This window comes from Sinohyriopsis cumingii, chromosome 11 (assembly GCF_028554795.1).
Source record: "Sinohyriopsis cumingii isolate HCF-2022 chromosome 11, ASM2855479v2, whole genome shotgun sequence".
Classification (NCBI taxonomy): Eukaryota; Metazoa; Mollusca; class Bivalvia; order Unionida; family Unionidae; genus Sinohyriopsis; species Sinohyriopsis cumingii.
Window position 1 is genome coordinate 32,151,739 of NC_142971.1, and position 18,292 is coordinate 32,170,030.

At 35.7% G+C, this 18,292-nt stretch overlaps 1 protein-coding gene across 1 annotated transcript in view; it reads left to right on the forward strand.

Moving 5' to 3' along the window:
* Window positions 1–18,292, forward strand: part of LOC149787864 (mitochondrial inner membrane protease ATP23 homolog) — a 41,766-nt gene that overhangs the window by 11,792 nt on the left and 11,682 nt on the right. Inside the window, exons 2-6 of the mRNA XM_089974096.1 lie at window positions 236–307; window positions 5,153–5,198; window positions 7,230–7,311; window positions 9,318–9,452; window positions 13,239–13,328. Of these exons, the coding sequence (XP_089830222.1) occupies window positions 236–307; window positions 5,153–5,198; window positions 7,230–7,311; window positions 9,318–9,452; window positions 13,239–13,328 (425 nt within the window). The remainder of the gene's footprint in view (window positions 1–235; window positions 308–5,152; window positions 5,199–7,229; window positions 7,312–9,317; window positions 9,453–13,238; window positions 13,329–18,292) is intronic.

Sequence of the window (18,292 nt, forward strand, 5' to 3'; positions counted from 1 at the left end):
GTACCATTTTTGTAAGTCTTTGGTATGACTCGGCCGGGGATTGAACCGAGGCGGACGCTCTAACCACTAGGCCACCGGAGCAGTTATACATATGTTGTAGTTAGATAGGTGGCTTCAGATCCAGTAAGTATGGTCCAATATAGTTTGTATTAAGTGTCCTGGATCTGCTATTGTTTTGGAACAACATTGCAAACAGATGATCACTCAGACTCATTTATATTTGAATTCCTTGCAGATGTGATCAAGCAAGGAAGAGATTTGCAGACTGTCAAGTGTGAGAAAAATGTCATTTGGTGTGCTGAAAAGGGTAGGTTATTTTTTTTACTGCAGTAGGTGTTAAACAAGTCTTGCTGAAATACTGTCAGGGCTTGAAATTTTCTCCAGTAAAACAGCATTTTCTAGTTACAGTTCTGATGTGCCAATAAATTGCTAACTGAAAAAAAACATGAACCAGAAATTTCTTTCTACTGATAGTTTGTATTCAAACTGCTGGTGGACATTGAAAATGGCCTGATTTGTTCTACTATAGTTGAAGATATTACAACTATCAAAACTCTGTTAGTACTATACAAAGTTCATTTTTACCCCAGACTGTCCATGTATTCCATATTGAAATAAAAAGATTGTATTTGTAATTTTCCATAAGGTATTGCATAAAAGGTTGTATAACTAAGACTGTTTTAAAGGCATTAAACATTCTACCATCTATTAAATAGCTGTAGTTCCTTTCATTCTTATATGTTTGCTGACTCATTGGCTTTGGGTAGAAAATATCCAGCAAAACTGTAAATTTTTGCCTCCAGAAATGAATGATCTAATATTGTTAATATGCTACCGGTTGTTATTGTGTATCATACCCTTTCTGGGATTGAAGTTGTCCACATCAGTATGATGAGAATTTATCCTCCCAAAGAGTGACTTCCAGAAATTTTTCAAGGTTGACCTGCATCACTGGCCCATGTACAGTTGTGTTTATCTTTTTTCAGCACATACAATTATTATAGTGTTGTTAACTGTCAGGTGTTATTCCTCAGCTGAAATCAGTTCTTTTGAGAGTTGTTTGTATTTTTAGGTTACATTTATTCATAATCTTGCCCTTTAGGTTACCACCCCTCCTCCGCATAACACAAACACAGATATATTAGGGTAACTTTTTTTGTTTTGAATTTTTTCTTTTCTTCCTAGACTGGAATTTAGTTGCTTGATCCTTGACAGATTGGTTTTTATTAAATTTAGTCACCCGATCCTTGACAGACTGGGTTTTATTAAATTTAGTCACCTGATCCTTGACAGACTGGTTTTTATTAAATTTAAATGAGTGGCTGTCATCTAGAAACAGTTTCCCATTCAGTTGTTTTTATGCAAAATTTTATTCTTATAAGGGGGTCTCACACCAGCATTTATATTTGTGCATTTTGTGGTTTGCATACCCATTTTGTTGATTAGAGTTTATGCAGGATAATATTTCTTTGCATTTGTTGATATTATTTTTCTGTTTTTTTTTGTTGCTATTCTTTGTTACCAGTACTTAGAACTAGATATTGGTGACATGATTGTGATTGACGCATTAGTATTCTTGGTGTATTAATTCATATTTATAAGAGACTCCTGGGTAGGTACGGTGTGGCTGTCTTAATTTGCATTGATTTCTAGTTCCAATACAATATATTCTTCAATAAAATTATTCTTGTTTTCAGAAGGACAGGATGAAGTCACCCAGTATGGGGAGAGCTACAATATAAGATATGATGTAGGGTCTTCCTGCCAATCAGAATTCGCTGGCTTGGCACCCATACACTACAGGATGATAGCTTCCTCCAACAGGTTGAGCCTTTAGCTTCACATCATGAGTTACAGATTGAGGTCCGTCTTACCCCCCTCCCCCCAAGTCTTCCTTGCAACATGGTCACATTGGGTTGCATAGTAGTCCGGCCCCCCAGGAGCTAGAAGGGATGAAGACATCCTTTCAGTCTTCATTGTTTTGCAGGAGTTTGATACAGAACATGCACATTCTTCCCTTTCCTCCTCTCACCTTTCAGTAAGGTGGCAGAATAGTACAAGATCTGGTCTTTTGACCAAGAAGTAAACCCTGTTTAAATCTTCTGCTGAGTGATCTGTGTCCCAAGCCTGCAGACTCTGGGAATACAAAAATTCTTTTCAGCCTGGAGAACCTTTCAGGGTCAAATTCGCAACCAGATCTCTTGTTTCTGCTCACTTGGTTACATTTAGAGTGTTTTCGCAAAGGTTTCCTAAGGACCAGGACTCTGCTTGACACATTAGGAAATGGCTGTCAGAAAAAGAGTAGAGATGTCCACTACCTCCACCTTGCAGGTCGATACCCTTGGTCTCTGCATCAAGTTATATGATTCATACCCTTTCTTGGCCAATTGAACCTCCATTGTTATGTTGAAGCGACTCAAATGGATATTTTTCTGGGGTCCTAGACCTGCTTCCACATTAAACACTGGAAACTTTATGGCCAAAGACTAGTCACTGTTAACCTTAACTTTGCTTGCTGACCACTTTTCAGCAGCATCATTCAACCAGCTGACAGTGGAATTTCTGTTGCTAATTGCCCTTCATTTTTTTGTGGAACCAGCAGCAAAAACATATTGACAAGTGTTACCCATGTGCAGGCCTTGTCAGCTTCTCCACTTCCACAGGGATGTTGTTCTGGACACATCTATGGTCTTACAAGAGAGTACAGTAAGATCCTTCTGAGGGCTGCTTTCATTAGAGCAGAGACTATCTTCATGGGGTTCATCCCCTCTTTGGCATCTCAGTATCTGATAGATCAGCATCACCAATCCTTTGTATCTGCTCCTTACCCGTTACATTGGTCAAAGAAGTGAAATCATCCTGACTGTACACTAGGTCTATCTGCAAGGTTCTTTAAAACCCAATACCTATACCTCCTATATTTTATGCCTCAGAAGGGATTACCATACAAGCTAGCCACATTCCTCAAGAAAAGATATTCTGGCAAGCAGGAAAGGGAAGATAGTCCTCATGGAATGGCCTCTACACCAGTCCATGGCAGATTCCACATTCCAACATTGGGGGAAACTAAAAGTGGACTTGTTTAAAGTTTAAACAGCAAGCCCCCATATTTGTTTCTCCAGTCACCATCCAGAGGACTTGAGCAGTGGACACTTTTGGCCTTAAGTGGGATTATTTGTTTGCTTACACTTTACCATCCATCAGGAACTTGTCCATGTCAGGACTTTACATCAGATGAGGGACCTCCAGTCACATCACAGGTTATGTCCCCCACACAACAGCCCACTAGTCTCCCCCAGTTTTGTTTACTTTGCCTTATTTCAGACATTCTCAGAAAGTGGCAGAGTTCATTATTCAGTCCAGGAGATGACATGTGTTGAATGTCTATGATGCCAAGTGGAGAATCTTTGGGAATTGATGCAATAAGAGACTTGTCAATCCTATTTTGTGTCAAGTGTCTGAATTTCTTGTCTTCCATTTTGAAGAGAAATATGCTCAAGAGTGGTGTCTCTCCAGCTAATGGAATCTCTTGCATCTTTTGGTCCCAAACTAAACTCGCAATCAACCATTGGGTAATTTGTCTTGGAGAACCTTAATGTCAGGTCTGTTTAACAAAGTGGTGATATTCAAGGTCTGTCCATAGAACCAGACAGAGTGGAAGTATGAGTCGGCTTCTTCTTGACGAATCAGGTTGTTAGCAAATACCAGCTGCCATCAGTTGCTGCACTTCCAGTTGAGATCCCCAGTCTCAGTCATATATATGCTGGGGATGGTCCAGTTAGACTTATATGTCTAGTTAGAGCTTTATGCTTTTGTTTGGCAGCTTCTGAAGGTAGAACAAAGGAACCCTTTCAGCTTGTACAATTCATTGTGGATTACTTTTCTTATCAGGAGAGCTTAGAAGTCCTATACTGAGAAGATCCTTTCATTGATGAAATTACATGATGCTTAAGTCATGGCCACTTCATGGGCATGTCTAATTTATTAGTATCTGGAGGAAGTGATGAAGCTGTTCCCACTACCTTCTCCTCCTTTTACCTTCACTCATTAGCTTACCAGAGCAAAGGAATATTTGCCATGGGTTGGATTGCCATAGCTCAAAAGGTGTCCCATGTAGATACCATCTTGTTGTTGTCTTCTGTTTGCTTTCCATTTGTGGGGTCATTAGCCTCCCACCAAATTGACAAAGTCAGCTATGCAATAGCAACAGATTTTGTATTACTGATATTAAAATGTAGTATGCGTGTGTGTGTGTAATACTAATTTTAATGATGTAATACTTACCTGTTGGTATGGCCAGATTCCCTCTTCCCACCCTGCATTGATTTCCCACAAGTTTAGGCTGTATCCTAAAAAGAATGAAGGTCAGTATGCAAAGATGTTCTAGATTTTTCTGGTTCGCCATAATGGGAGGATGAATTCTTATTGTACAGTCAGAGTATTTTCCACCGAGACAAGTACCAGCTATGCAATAGCAACAGGTAAGTATTACATCATTAAAATTAGTTTTATACCTCACCTCAAAAATATTGCAGCTGGTGGTAAAAGTTATTTTATTGATGTTATAATAGTCTACGTCATGAAAAAAAGATGAGAATGACTGCACATGGCCCAAAAATACAAAGTCTGTGTCAAAACATTTCTGGAAATCACCCTTTGAAGGGTGAATTCTCATCATATGGATGAGGTAAATTTCTTTATAGAAAGAATAAGCTATGCACTAGCAACAGATAGCATTAGTTCTACCCTCAGACAACAAATTTGTTTACATTGCAGATTCATACTACAGGTAATTAAAGTGAAATAATTGCCTTAATTTTACCTAAACATAATCAAAAAGGTTAAATTCGCTTTGCTTTGCATTGATTTCATGCATTTCCACACCTACTTTTGTTTCAGTAAATGTACAATGCATTAATAATCAAAAGTAAAATGATGAGGAAGGTGGATAGAAAGAAGCTTTATACTTTGTGTCAGTTTTGATTTTGTTTCACTGTGCATTTCTTATACCCACTACAAGTTCACATCGCAACAAAAATTATACCATTGATTGTAGGATCTGTTTGTGTGGTCCATTTATGTCTACTGAATTTATAAAGAAATAAGAGACAAGTATACTAAAAAGATTTAACCCTCTGACTTGACATTTCAGATACCAGGGTAAAACTTCTTATGGGCGCTCTTAAGAGTCGTGGCTGGTAAGAGGAAACAAGTTACACTACCTCAAAAACATCTGAAATTTTTTACTCAAGATTATCTGCTTTTATAAACAGTTTGAGTAAGACGATGTCAAATGTACTTATATTGAAGAAAAAAGTATCTGAGACATTACTGCCATTAAGCCAAGCTAGTCTTAAAAATGAGAAAAATTACAGGTGACTGCCTAATAGATTTTCATCTTCACATTAAATTGTTTAAAATAGATATCAATAAATGGTTGTTTAAGGCAGGTGATTTCTTAATTGTGTTGACGTTCAAGGCAGATAGGACTGTACATGACATTTTATAGCCACATTCTTTTATTAAAAGCTCTAAGAATATATTGAATGATACATTATATAATTGTCTTTTTCTTCTGGTGGTTCCTTGGATGCTCTTGAGAATTAATCATTTTTCTACCAAAGAATGAAAAAAATATATTAAACATTAAACGGAATTTTTATATGCCTGCCATGAGGTGGAGTTTATTGTTTTATGATGATGTCCACCAGGCCATTAATCTGTTTATATCTTACAATTTTGGTGGGCTACAGGTGGCCAAGTGGTTTAAAGCACTTGCCTTTACTGGTTGCTGCCATCTCACCTCTGTCCACATGGGTTCAAGTCTCAGGCTTGTCCAGTATGGGAATGTGAGAAAACTTGCCAGTAGCTTCTTGTGGGTTGGTGGTTCTTCTTGGAGTTTTTCCGGGTTCTTTCACCAGTTAGGCCATCAAATGCTGAAAAATGGCATTGAGCCCACAACAACATCAACAGACTTTGTTTCTGTGCAATAACTTGATTTTCTTCATATCTACAGTTAGCAGACTTTCTAGATTAACTTTCACATGGGATAATGAAATAGCCTATTTACGATGAGGTGAAAAGGTTTAAGGTCAAGGTCACTGACTGCAAGAAGAGAAAGGGATTGTGCACAGTAACTTGAATTTTTCACCATTTACATATACTTACTTTGTGGATGGCTTGCCCTTGTACGTAAAGAAGATCAATTCTATGAAAAGTCATTTCTGTACATTAACATTGCATTTGGTGCAAGATGAATCCTTTTGTTTTGGGGATTTGAAATATCAGAGGTCATGGTCACAGTGACTGAAATAAGAACAATGGTTTCTGACATTAGTTGTATGTCATAGACCTGGAGAATGTGTTTTGGATGGCTTGCACATGCAGTAAGGTAAAGGCATATTGATTTTGGGATCATACGATAAAAGTCATGGCAACTGACTGAAAAAAATGAATAGTTTCTATATGAAAATGTCATTTCTTGACCATGTTTCTTAACAAAAATGTGTGGACAACATTCATTTTGGGAAAGAATAAGCTGATTGGCTTTCAGGTCAAAGATAATGGTAATTGTTGTTGGAAGGGAAATGTGATTTTTTTTATAACTTTGGTTATAGATCACATACCTTGATCAGTGTTTGTGAATAGTTTGCACTTAAGGTATGGAAGAAGCTTATTATTTTGGGTTTGACCAGGTCAGGGTCTTTGTAGATGAAAGAAAAAGGAGTTTTGCACACTAACCTTTGTTACAGAACAAGTTCCTTGACCAAATGTTTTGGATGTCTTGCACTTTGAGAAACCTAAGAATTCTGGGGTCTAGAGGTCAGAAGTCATGGTAGGTCTAATAAGAACATAAGGATTTCTGAACAGTAACAGAGCTTTCCTTATCAGCTGGGAGCCGGTTGATTTACCTGGCTACTTTTACTTTGCACCCAGCTACTTTAAAAAAACTTGTATCCCTGTTGAGGGAGGTCCCCCAAACAACCTGCCTACTTTGGCAACTCACCCTACAACTTAAAATCTAATGGAAGGCTCTGAGTAAGTTTGGTTCAGGACCACATTTCTTGACAAAAGGTCCAGATCACTGAGGCAGTTTGGTCAGTAGTCTCCAGGTTTAGCCATGCCAAACTAGTGTCAACATGGAAGCCTGTTAAACACAAGGCAGGCGTATAATGTGCTGTTCATGAAACTCTTGTTTAATGTCTCTCATATAACTATATATTTTGCAGTCCAATTGATTTAGGAAGACACGTGTCCTGCGAGCCATGCAATTTCAATGTTAATGGAGGATACGATCCTGTCAAAAATCAGGTATCTTGTCAGCAGTAAACATTTTGTCTATCTTCAACTTTCAGTTCCTAAATAGTACATGTGAATTTACCTTAATAGCAGTACCGTATTTACCGTATGTTATCGGAGTGCAACATAATTACTCTTTTTGTCGTCCGAATACATATCAAATTCTTTAATTAGGTGTCTGAAAATATACAGTTGAAGATAGATTTATTCCCCCCCCCCCATGTCTGTAACGAAGTTACCGTTAGCTCACATGACGATGTGCTGCCATGAAGTAAAACAAGTATTTTGTCAAGCATCACGGAAGGGATAATGAATGAAAAACAGGCATTACTTGCCTATTTTGTCTATGTGATACATGTCCATCCACCAGAAAACACAGCCATACATGTATTAGAGTCATGATTGTGTGCGTATTTTCCAAAATTACTATATATTACTATATAATCTTGCAATCCACAGTTTAACCCTCAGCTAATCGGTGATCATTAAAATCTACATTACCAACGTGCACAAGCTTAATTTCTGTGTAATTAAGATATTAATGCAAACTTAATAAAAAGATTTTGGAATTATAATTTTTAAGATATTTATGACAGAAACATTTTAGTATTGAGAGTAGAAATACCGGTACATGTATGATGGCTAATCTTAGAGCACCAAGGGTGAGAGGCTTCATATGGGGTGAGTGTTGTATGCACGCATAGGAAGGGTAAAAATAACAAGCAAGATGCAATATATGAGTCGATGTGATTAATACGTTGGTATTTTTAAAAAAAAATAAAGGTGGTCTATTTGTTGTGGTTCTCTCTTTTTTATCTCCCCACCTAGCCAAGGGTAGCTTCAAAATGGATGCGATGGATTGAAGAAATTTATTTGCCATTCAAACTCGTTCCGGGCTCACATCACTGATGACATGAAGAAACAGTTGCAGCATGGAAATGTTGTGCCAGCAATAATACCTGGAGGCTGCACATCCAGATTGCAACCTCTTGATGTGAGCATCAATAAACCTGTCAAGAGCTACCTCCGCCGCAGCTGTACAGAATACATCAGGGATGCTACGAATGGATTAATATCATCTAATGAAAGCAGCAACGGACGGATCAAGACAGCCAGCAAACAGACTGTATTGGACTGGGTTGTAAATGCCATGGACACATTGAAGGAAAAGCGCACAATGATAAATCTTTCAAGGTGTGCGGCATCAGTGTCAATCTGAGCGGAAGTGAAAACGCACTGATCAGAAATGACAAACAGTTAAACATTATGGATGATGATAGTGATACAGAATTTGAGGGCTTTTCACCCGAGGACCTACAAAAGGCTATGGACAAGCTACTTGATATTGAATAATATATTTAAATATATTACAGCATTAAATCATATTTCTCATTCTTTGATATTGTTACTTACTGTGTATGGCTTAATATAACAATGTTTATTTATCTATCTGCATACATACATACATACATATGTATATACATATGATTAAAAAATTTAAATTATATTAGTTCATGGAAGTTCATGATCACAATAAATAATTGGCTACCAATTGAAGCGAATTTTGTATCAGTTAAATTAACAGTAAACATGCTGTGAATTTTACCATAAAACGAAGCAGCAGATCTTCCAAGATTGTGTCTGAAAACATAAATTGTAGAAAAAATTATAGCAGAGCAATGTCCGAAAACTTACAAGGCATTTAAATATTGTATTTTCAACAAAAAAAACGGTGTCCGAAAACAAACGGTGTCCGAAAACATGGTAAATACGGTATCTTGTGCAAAATTGTTTAATGATAATGAAGAGTTGTTTTTTGCATAACTTAGAGTTTTGCCTGCTTGCTACTACATGCGTGTAGCTTGTATATAACTAATCAGTGTTTTTACTAAAAGAACACGTATGATGTAGCATAAGTAGAGATGAACTAAATTTTTGGTTTTTAATAGAAATGACTCTTCATGGAAGAGTTAGTCAAAACCTGCTAAGAAATTCATTATTTTCATTTTTATTTTCAGGTTGTGGTTTGTAAAAATATGAGCAAGACCAAACATGCCTGCTGTAATGTAATGGCTCATGAGCTACTGCATGCATTTGATGCCTGTCGTGCAAAAGTTGACTTCTCTGATCTTCATCATCTGGCTTGTACTGAGGTACATTTTTCATGGTTATCTCAGGATTGTTTCATTGTTATGATTAATTTAAAACAAAGAAGCCGATATAATAAATGTCTTCTCTATCAGAAAGAGCTTGAAAAGTTTGGATTTGTAACCTTTGATTTCCTTGTCCTGGTCTGGTTGGCTTGGATTATTTGTCTCAGGTAGTCATGTGACTATATCATGTGATCGTAATCTGGTATGAGGCTGTTTAGACATGGCTTAGGTATTTGCAAGTCAAGTGGTTAAGTAGTGCAATGGAATAAAATTGAATAATTATTTTTCTGACTTACGAATGACAAATTGGTTATAAAACAGTATATGGATTGGCACCAAGACAAAGCATTTCCAGCCTCAGTTACATTTTTCTTCTGGCTGGCAGAGGTTAACATAAGACAATAATGTAAATATTCAACTGGGATTTCCTTGTCTGAGTGCCAGTTTCAACATAGATCCTATTGATCATGTGCCATTATTCATTTTAGGAGATCAACTACAATGTGACCTTGCTATAACATGATTGTTGGGGTCCAAAAAACGAGGACCGTGTTATGTACCAAACCATATTATAACTAGTCAGGTCTATTAGCTGAGGAGAATGATGCATTATCCCCCTCCAAATTTTAGGGGATACAAGAGGGCACAATACTTTGGAGTTGTTGACACTGCTATCAGCTTGTTCCAGATAAAACAAGAAAATACTTACAATAGTTATTTCATATTTAATATTTATTTGTGTGTATATGAAATCTGCAACATAAGAGTAATTAGTTGAATTTGTACTCACCAGTAGAATATGTTTTTATCCATAATAGTAAATCCATCAAAAATGTGCATAATAAGGCATCATTTCTATAATAACAAACATTTGCTAGGTCTGTTTGAATCCTGACATATTATTTCTTGCTAATACTTTGACACAAACTTATAAAACATTTTTTTTCACCACAATATTCATATTTGCTGGATGTGTCCAAAGTGTCTGATTTCTGGCCAGCAATAAAATGCATAATTCAGACATTTAGACTTTCTACATTGCAACCTGCATTTAGTCATGGCTGATTCACGTGGAAGATACCAGGTATTGACATTGCAATGCACTGTAAACTGCCATAGCCCAGTTTGAGAGTAAACCATTCGATTTTGTGAGTTCAGAGCAAGTTTCTTAAAAATGTCAGGTCATTCTCTAAAGAACAGAGAAAAAACAAAAAAAATAAACTCAGTATTCATTTAAAAATTTGTTTCATAAGCATAATGTGGGTAGTATAATGTTTTATTATATTCCAATCCCTCCACCACTGTAACTTAAATGGATTTGTTCCAATCAGATTTAACACTGGCAGGACAGTTTTCTGTGTATATGTGAATGATTTGAAGCTGGAAAGTAAAAAAGGGTCAAGATGATAGGGTGTGGGCTTACATGTCTGTGACAAAACTGCTGACAATTCAGTCCATAAACTTGTTTCAGTGGGTATGTATGATGGTTGAGCAGGCATCAATAACCTATTCTGTTAAAATGGAAGCTGAATTTATTGACATAAATTCAGGTAAGAAGCTTTTTTAGACCATCACACTGGTTGCTTGACATGAGAACACTTATCTCAAATTGCATTTGTTTAACTCTGGTCTTAGTAGTGGAGAATCTTTTCTTTCATTTGAGAAAACATTGTACACAGTATGCATTGAAGATAAATGGAGAAGGCAAATACGTAAATTTTCAGGAGCCATGCCACAATCATGTTATATCCGAATTTGTTCTTTAACAGAGCATACTATAATGGGGTCACACTGTATATTGGAAGATCACTTATTGTATGTACTGGTTATAGACCAGAAAAGCTTATCAGATGGCCTTTTGTTTGTCTTCATATGTCCATCCTTCAGTATGAGTTAGTTATTGCTACTACTAAAGCCACATGAAAGATTGCTATCAAACTTTACACACACATTCATCCCAAGGTCTAGTTGGATGTAGATGAAAATGGCGCTTTTCAGAAACACAATATAGCTACCATGCTAGCCATATTTAAAATCTTTTTATCATAATTTTTTCTGAAAGGCTGGTTTTGTCAGCTTGAGGCTTTCACTGAAAAACTTTTATGATGTCTAATTAGTCCTAAATGAAAATGATGCCCATCTAACATGCAATATCTCTGCCATGGCAGCCATATTGACAGCCTTGTTATTGCTGACGTCCGGTATCACCACCTTGATAACAATTTTGACTGTCTTGTTACCCTCCTAAATAGAAAGTCATGTCAATAAGGGATTTTTACAGAAGACTTCTTATGATGTTTAGTTGGTCCTAAAGAAAACTGGCATTGCTTAAATGTCCAATATGGCTACCTTCTAAATGGATGATCATATCAATATCAATATGGGATTTTCACTAAAAGACTTTTTATGATGTCTACTTGGTCTTAATGAAATGTTACCAATTGGACATAACTACTCCAGTTGCCTAGTGGTTAGAGCATCTGCCTCGGATTTGGGAGGTCGTGGGTTTGAACCTTGGCCGAGTCATACCTGAGACATATAAAAATGGTACTGACAGCTGCCTCACTTGGTGTTCAGCTGTTAAGAGGTTAGTTTTGGGACTGGTCAGCCTGGTGTCAGGAAAATGTGACTGGGTGGGACATCATGATGACCCAGTGCTGGACATCACTATAAACTGCCACACTGCATCGTAGTGATATGACTTAAAAATTGTTAAAAGATGTGTTACAAATCCAAATCACACACTCCACCCCACCCCAATCTGACTTTCAGTATGGCTACCAAAGCAGCCATCTTGAAAATGTTGCTATTGCTACTCCATCTAAATGGAAAGACATATCAATATGGAGTTTTCTCAGGAAGATTTCTTAATGTGTCTAATTGGTCTTAAATAAATAAAAATCATGCTGATGTGAGATGTAATATGGTCACCTTTTCAGCCATCTTGAAAATCTTACACTACTCCTCATAGATGGAAAGCCATATAGACATTGGGTTCTTATGAATGTCTAGTTAATATTGAATGAAAATGGTGCTTTTTTTACATCTAGCATACAAATGTTGTTGCTGATCCTAAATGGAAAATCATGTCAAAATGGGGTTTCTTACTAATTATGATATCTAGTTGATTTGAAATGAAGTTGATGCTTATCTGACCACAAAAATTAATGCCATGGCAGCCATCTTGAAAATCTTGTCACTACTCCTTCCAAATGGAATGTCACACTGACATGGGTTTTTCACCAGATGGCATTCTAATTGAAAATGGTACTAAATCTGACATCCAATATGATCACCATCTTGGCTAGCTAGAAAATCTTGCTACCACTTCTTCTTTCCAAATTGATGGTCATATTGACATATGCTTTTCACCATAAGTCTTTTGATATCTAGTTGGTCCTCAGTAATACAAATTCCCAACAGACATCCAGTTGAGCTGCCACTTCAAACATAATGAAAATTTTGTCACAAATACCCTTAAGTATCTGGTCATATTGGCATGGGGGTTTTCCCAGTAGTCTTCTAATGGTATCTAGTTTGTTCTTAATGAAATTGGTACTGATCTTACATCCAGTCACAATAGCTAATTTTAAAAATCTTGTCACTCAGGAATGCCAGAAATGGTTTCAACATTCAGCAGTAAAAAAGAAGAAATGGTCCTATCTTGAATTCCTGTGAGTCTTTTTTGGGGTGTAGAGCATTAGTCCTTTTTTTGCTGGTGAAAGGAAGACCTCTTAAGGAAGGGTTTTTACTGTCTTGCATCATTGTTCTGATTTTTCTTCACAGATACGTGCTGCCAACTTAAATCACTGCTTTTTCCTGTCTGCCTGGGAGACAGGTATAGCCAACCCATGGAACTTTAAGGAAAAACACAGGGTAATATAATCATACTTTCATTATATTTAATCAGTAAATACCATATATACTCAGGTACAAGCCTGTTTGCATATAAGCTGACCTCCCAGACTGAATAAGTATCAGCGCTTAAAAGTGTATGACCCACGTATAAGCCGACCCACAACTCGTTGACATTGCAAGATGCATCCAGCAGGTTTTAAATGCATTTATTTTGCCAAACTTATATTTAAAAAAATTATATGTATATTTCTCTTGGGGTTGGCATGTAAGTTTATTAAAAAGAAATGCTATAAACATGTTTGAAAAGTAAATTATTTAATTTTCTGTTTTCTTATTGTTTTTGCCTAATTCAGATTTGTGTATAACTTGATTGAACGATGACAAGAATTGAGCATTTGCAGGTTGCTGTAACACTACCTCTCCCTTTTGACTCAATTATTGTTTGTTTATGCGTTATTGCATGGGATATTTTATATCAGTGCACCAGTAATTAGGATTTTATTTTGCCTTGAAATTGTAAATAACTAAGTCATTAAAATTGTAAATATCTAACTCATTAAAATGTGCTCCCAGTATGACAACACAACTAACAACAATACGTTGTGATTTGGTGCTTGCAACTTGGCTACTGAGCATATTTACATAATGGCATGTACATTGTAGGTTTGAACACTTGCTGAATTAAGTACATCCCTTGGAGTTGAATCATGGACACCAGTGCACAAAAATTTTAATGATGACTCCAAAATACAATAATGAAGTTTCAGAAATAATGCTTCAAAAATTATGCTGATACTGTAAAAGCTGAGTTGTAGTTTGCTTTCATGTATGCGACGTTAACCCATACCTGTCAACTATCACACCAAGAGGAAAAAAAAAATCCTGATTTTTGGGGTTGTTCCACACCTACCTCCCATTTTTATATCTCACGACTTTTGCAGAGAACTCCAATTATTACATTATGTCTTTGATTTTCATTTCTCCTATATAAAAAAAGTTCTACATAAATCAATATATCGTATGCAATCCATGGTAGCTATGTTCTGTTGTATGACCTGTGAATATTGTTGTGATGAATTAATTACTTTACTAGAAAGAATTCGCTTCTTCACTAAATAGAATATAATGTTTAAACATCATACACTTAAATTTATTACTTTTTTACTTCTGTAACAGTGCAAAAATCAGAAAACAAACCAGAACCCAATTTTAAAAATAAAATAAATCACAACAATCAAATCGTTGACAAATAATTTCAATCTCAAGAATGATCACTATGAATGCTGTAACTCCATATGCTATAGTGCCATTCCCACCAAAGAAACTTACACTTAAACTGGTCGGTGGTTCTTTCCGGGGTTTTCCCGGGTTCTTCCTCCACCATTAATACTGGCCGCCATGTATAGCCTATCTTGTGCTGAAAAATGGCGTTAAACCCTATAACAACAACAACTACACTTAAACTGGCATTTTTATACCATATATACAAACGTTAATTGTGATGGTTAAATTAAAATAAGGAATGAAAATACATGCCATACAGCATATGTGTCCTCAAAAAACTAATTCAGAATACATGTTTTATAGTAAACAATACTAATGCCTTACGAGTTGACAATAGTTGCCACATGTATGGTACCATGAAGCTACCTATTTCATACATGCCAGCCATTATGCTTTTGACATAATTGTTATGTGTTTTTTTCACTAAATTATGCCTTGCATAAACGTATTTGGATTATGCATTTTCGGTATGTCCCCCTCCCCAAAATTAATGATTTGTTTTATTTATATTAACATCCCATTAATCTTTCAGACCATATTCTAGAAAAGACGGCATATGAGTATGCTTGTTCGAAGTCTTGCATGCACTTTCCTAACAGTATTATGTTCTATTTATAGCAGCTGCCCTATTTGCAAGAAACATGCTGGTTTTACTTTCAAACTTTTGACCTCGGTTTCTATTTATAGCAGCTGTATGGCTTAGTTAGTAGAGAACAGACTGGTTTTCTAATTTTTAATCTTTGCTTGCAGATTCTTTGTTCTAATTCATATCTGATACAGGACCAGTCTGTAGGTATTTGGCACTAAAAATCATCAGATTTATTCAAGTAGATGCATGTGTTAGAGCAAAAATGTTTTTTAAATACTTTCACAGCTGGATTAGAAAAAGATGAAAACAGATTAAAAAATGAATACATGAATTATACAATACAGTGTTCCATTCTAGGGCAGCTTCATGCCCACTGCAGGCTGTGTGGAAAGGATTTTAATATTATTCATGATGGTAGAACAAAGAATAGCTTGTTTTACAAATGCCAATTCAAGGTTTCTTTGTTCTACTACTAGGGGTAGTCTGTGTTCTATTAAGAACTCGTTAAATAACGCTTCTGCATTTATTAGTTCTGCTTTAAAAAAGAAGTTACAAGTTCCATTCAGAGTGCTATTTATGAAAATTTGAAGCAGGAAATTGATGTTAAAAGACCAGAAGGGGTAAATAAATCATTTTATACATATGCTCATTGAATTTTATTATATTATTTATTATATTATATTTAGATTACTCATTTTCTGCTCGGATTACTCTTTTTGTCCACTTGGATTACACTTTTTCCTCACCAGAGGTTGGCATGTATGCTATTTAGGCACCTTTAGTTCATCAGAATTTGGCATCCTTCATTTGCCAATCAATTGCTGGTGCTTGCATAACATACAGTAGTGTAGAACATGCTTTTTTTAAATCATGATGGAAGGCCAATTGTTTTCACAGATAGTTGCATCGATTTAATTAGTCACGCTAGCTTTCTCACTTGTTTATTTAAGACTAAGCTTTAGCTATTGTGCATTTTGGCCACAGCTGACCAGAATATGAAAAAAAAGGCGCATCACAGGGAGAAACAACGCGTCCTTTGTTAATTATACGCATATTGGACCCAGAGGATCAGTCAATATTTAGTGAAAACAAGGCATAAAAAATGCCACCAAAAAACCTCCTGATTTTAGGTCCGAATCTCCCAGTTTTTTTATTCAGTCTCCCTGCTTGGCTTTAGAAAAGTTGACAGGTATGTCTTATACCCAGCTTTACAATCGTGCTAATATTATGAAATGAAAGGCAATTATACACAGTTTACTGGTATATATAGTTGCTGGTCAAAATTCAATCCAATTTCAGTGTTATAATGATTAACTGGCCTCTATTGCTGTTGGAAAACAAAAGACAGATCTGCCAGTTATCAACAAAGGAGATGCCAAAACATCAAGCATTCCATTGTGTCAAGTTATGATGTTGTTTAGCCAAAATACAAAACTAAAATAGATTGATGATCATGTTAGTTGATCTATAATGAGAATTTTAGTCTTTATTATTACACAACTTTTCGTGAACATGTAACAGTTATGCTGGTTATTTGCCTTGTACAATTAAACATGTGTACCTTTTCATAAATATTACCTCAGTTTGTAGGATTGTTTATATCATTGAAAATTAGTAACTCATGAATGCATGATTCGATGTAAATAAAACAGCTATTAAGGACTAGCTGAAATGTTATCTGGAAGAATGCAATTTGGTCGAAACAATAAATAATGCAAAATCTGCATCTAATATGTTTGGGAATAAGTATGGATTTAAGTGACGCTATGCACAATTTGCACTGTGTAAGTACTGTATATTATAGTTCAGCCTGGTCTCCTGGGTAAACTCAACCAGACAGTGAATTATGAAGTCTGTATTTACCTTTATTTAATTTCGTGTTAGAGTAATCAGAAAATTTGCATATGCAAAAAAATAACAAAATCAATCATAGTACTTAATAACAGCTTAATAAGTGTCAGGAAGCCGAATTTTTTTTTTTTTTTACATGCATATAAATCTTAGGACACGGAACAAATTATTTTTTTGTGTCCCAAGATTTACAACTATTACAGTAGTCAACAAAAAGACTTTAAAAAAACTGTCAAATTTAGACACTGGCCCATGGATAAGCCGACCCCCCCTCCTTCCAGGCCTTTATTTTTTCCTAAATTATTTGGCTTATAGTAACAAGTCTAAAATCATAGCAGATATTATAAGGGTAATATCATGCAAAAGAGAATGACCAAACATAATTGAATACAAAGGTATTATAAATTATTTGACAATTTGTGAAATACTCAAATTGTATGCCACTAGCTCTTCAGGGTTAAATAAATGATTAAAAAAAGTGTTTACATTATTTAAAGAAATTAAAGTAGTCATTTACATCTTCATAGATCTGGAAAAAATATGCCATATTGTTGGCTGCCTAATCACATTGGTACTAAAAGGACATAGAAAGCTGACAAAGCTGATAATATATAAATCACCATGTTCTGCATACATCACAAAATATGCTGAATGAAAATTCCACAAACAAGTTTCAGAATATGGAACCAATCATTGGTGAGTGGTGTCCCTCATCCAGAACAAATCACAGAGGTGAGATGGTGTTGTGCCAGTCACGTATTGGATATGCATATCTGACTTGTGCATACCTCCTAAATGGTGAACCTCAACCAGAGTGCATACCCTGCTAGTGCCACTGACAGTGAAAACATATTGTTGTCAAGTTTATTGAATTTCACCCAGTTAGATAAAAGGTTTTTGTGTGTGAACTCAATTATGGAACTTTATTATGATGTACCACCAGATAAAATATTGAATCTTTTGATTCAGTGCAATTTAGGTAACAATTTTTGATAAGAAATTTTAACTTGTTTACCTCTTATTTTTTATTTATACATTTTTCAGAATTTTAGTACATTTACCTTTATCTTCTTCTACTTCATTTTTACATGTATTTGAGATGGCTTATCTTTTTACAATTTTTATGCAATGCTTTATATTTACAGTTTTTAAAACTTTACCTTCAATCAGCACCATATACAGACCTGCCAACTCTTACGATTTTGCTGTAAGTCTTATGAAAATTACCCGTAAAATACATATTTAGGGTATACTAGCA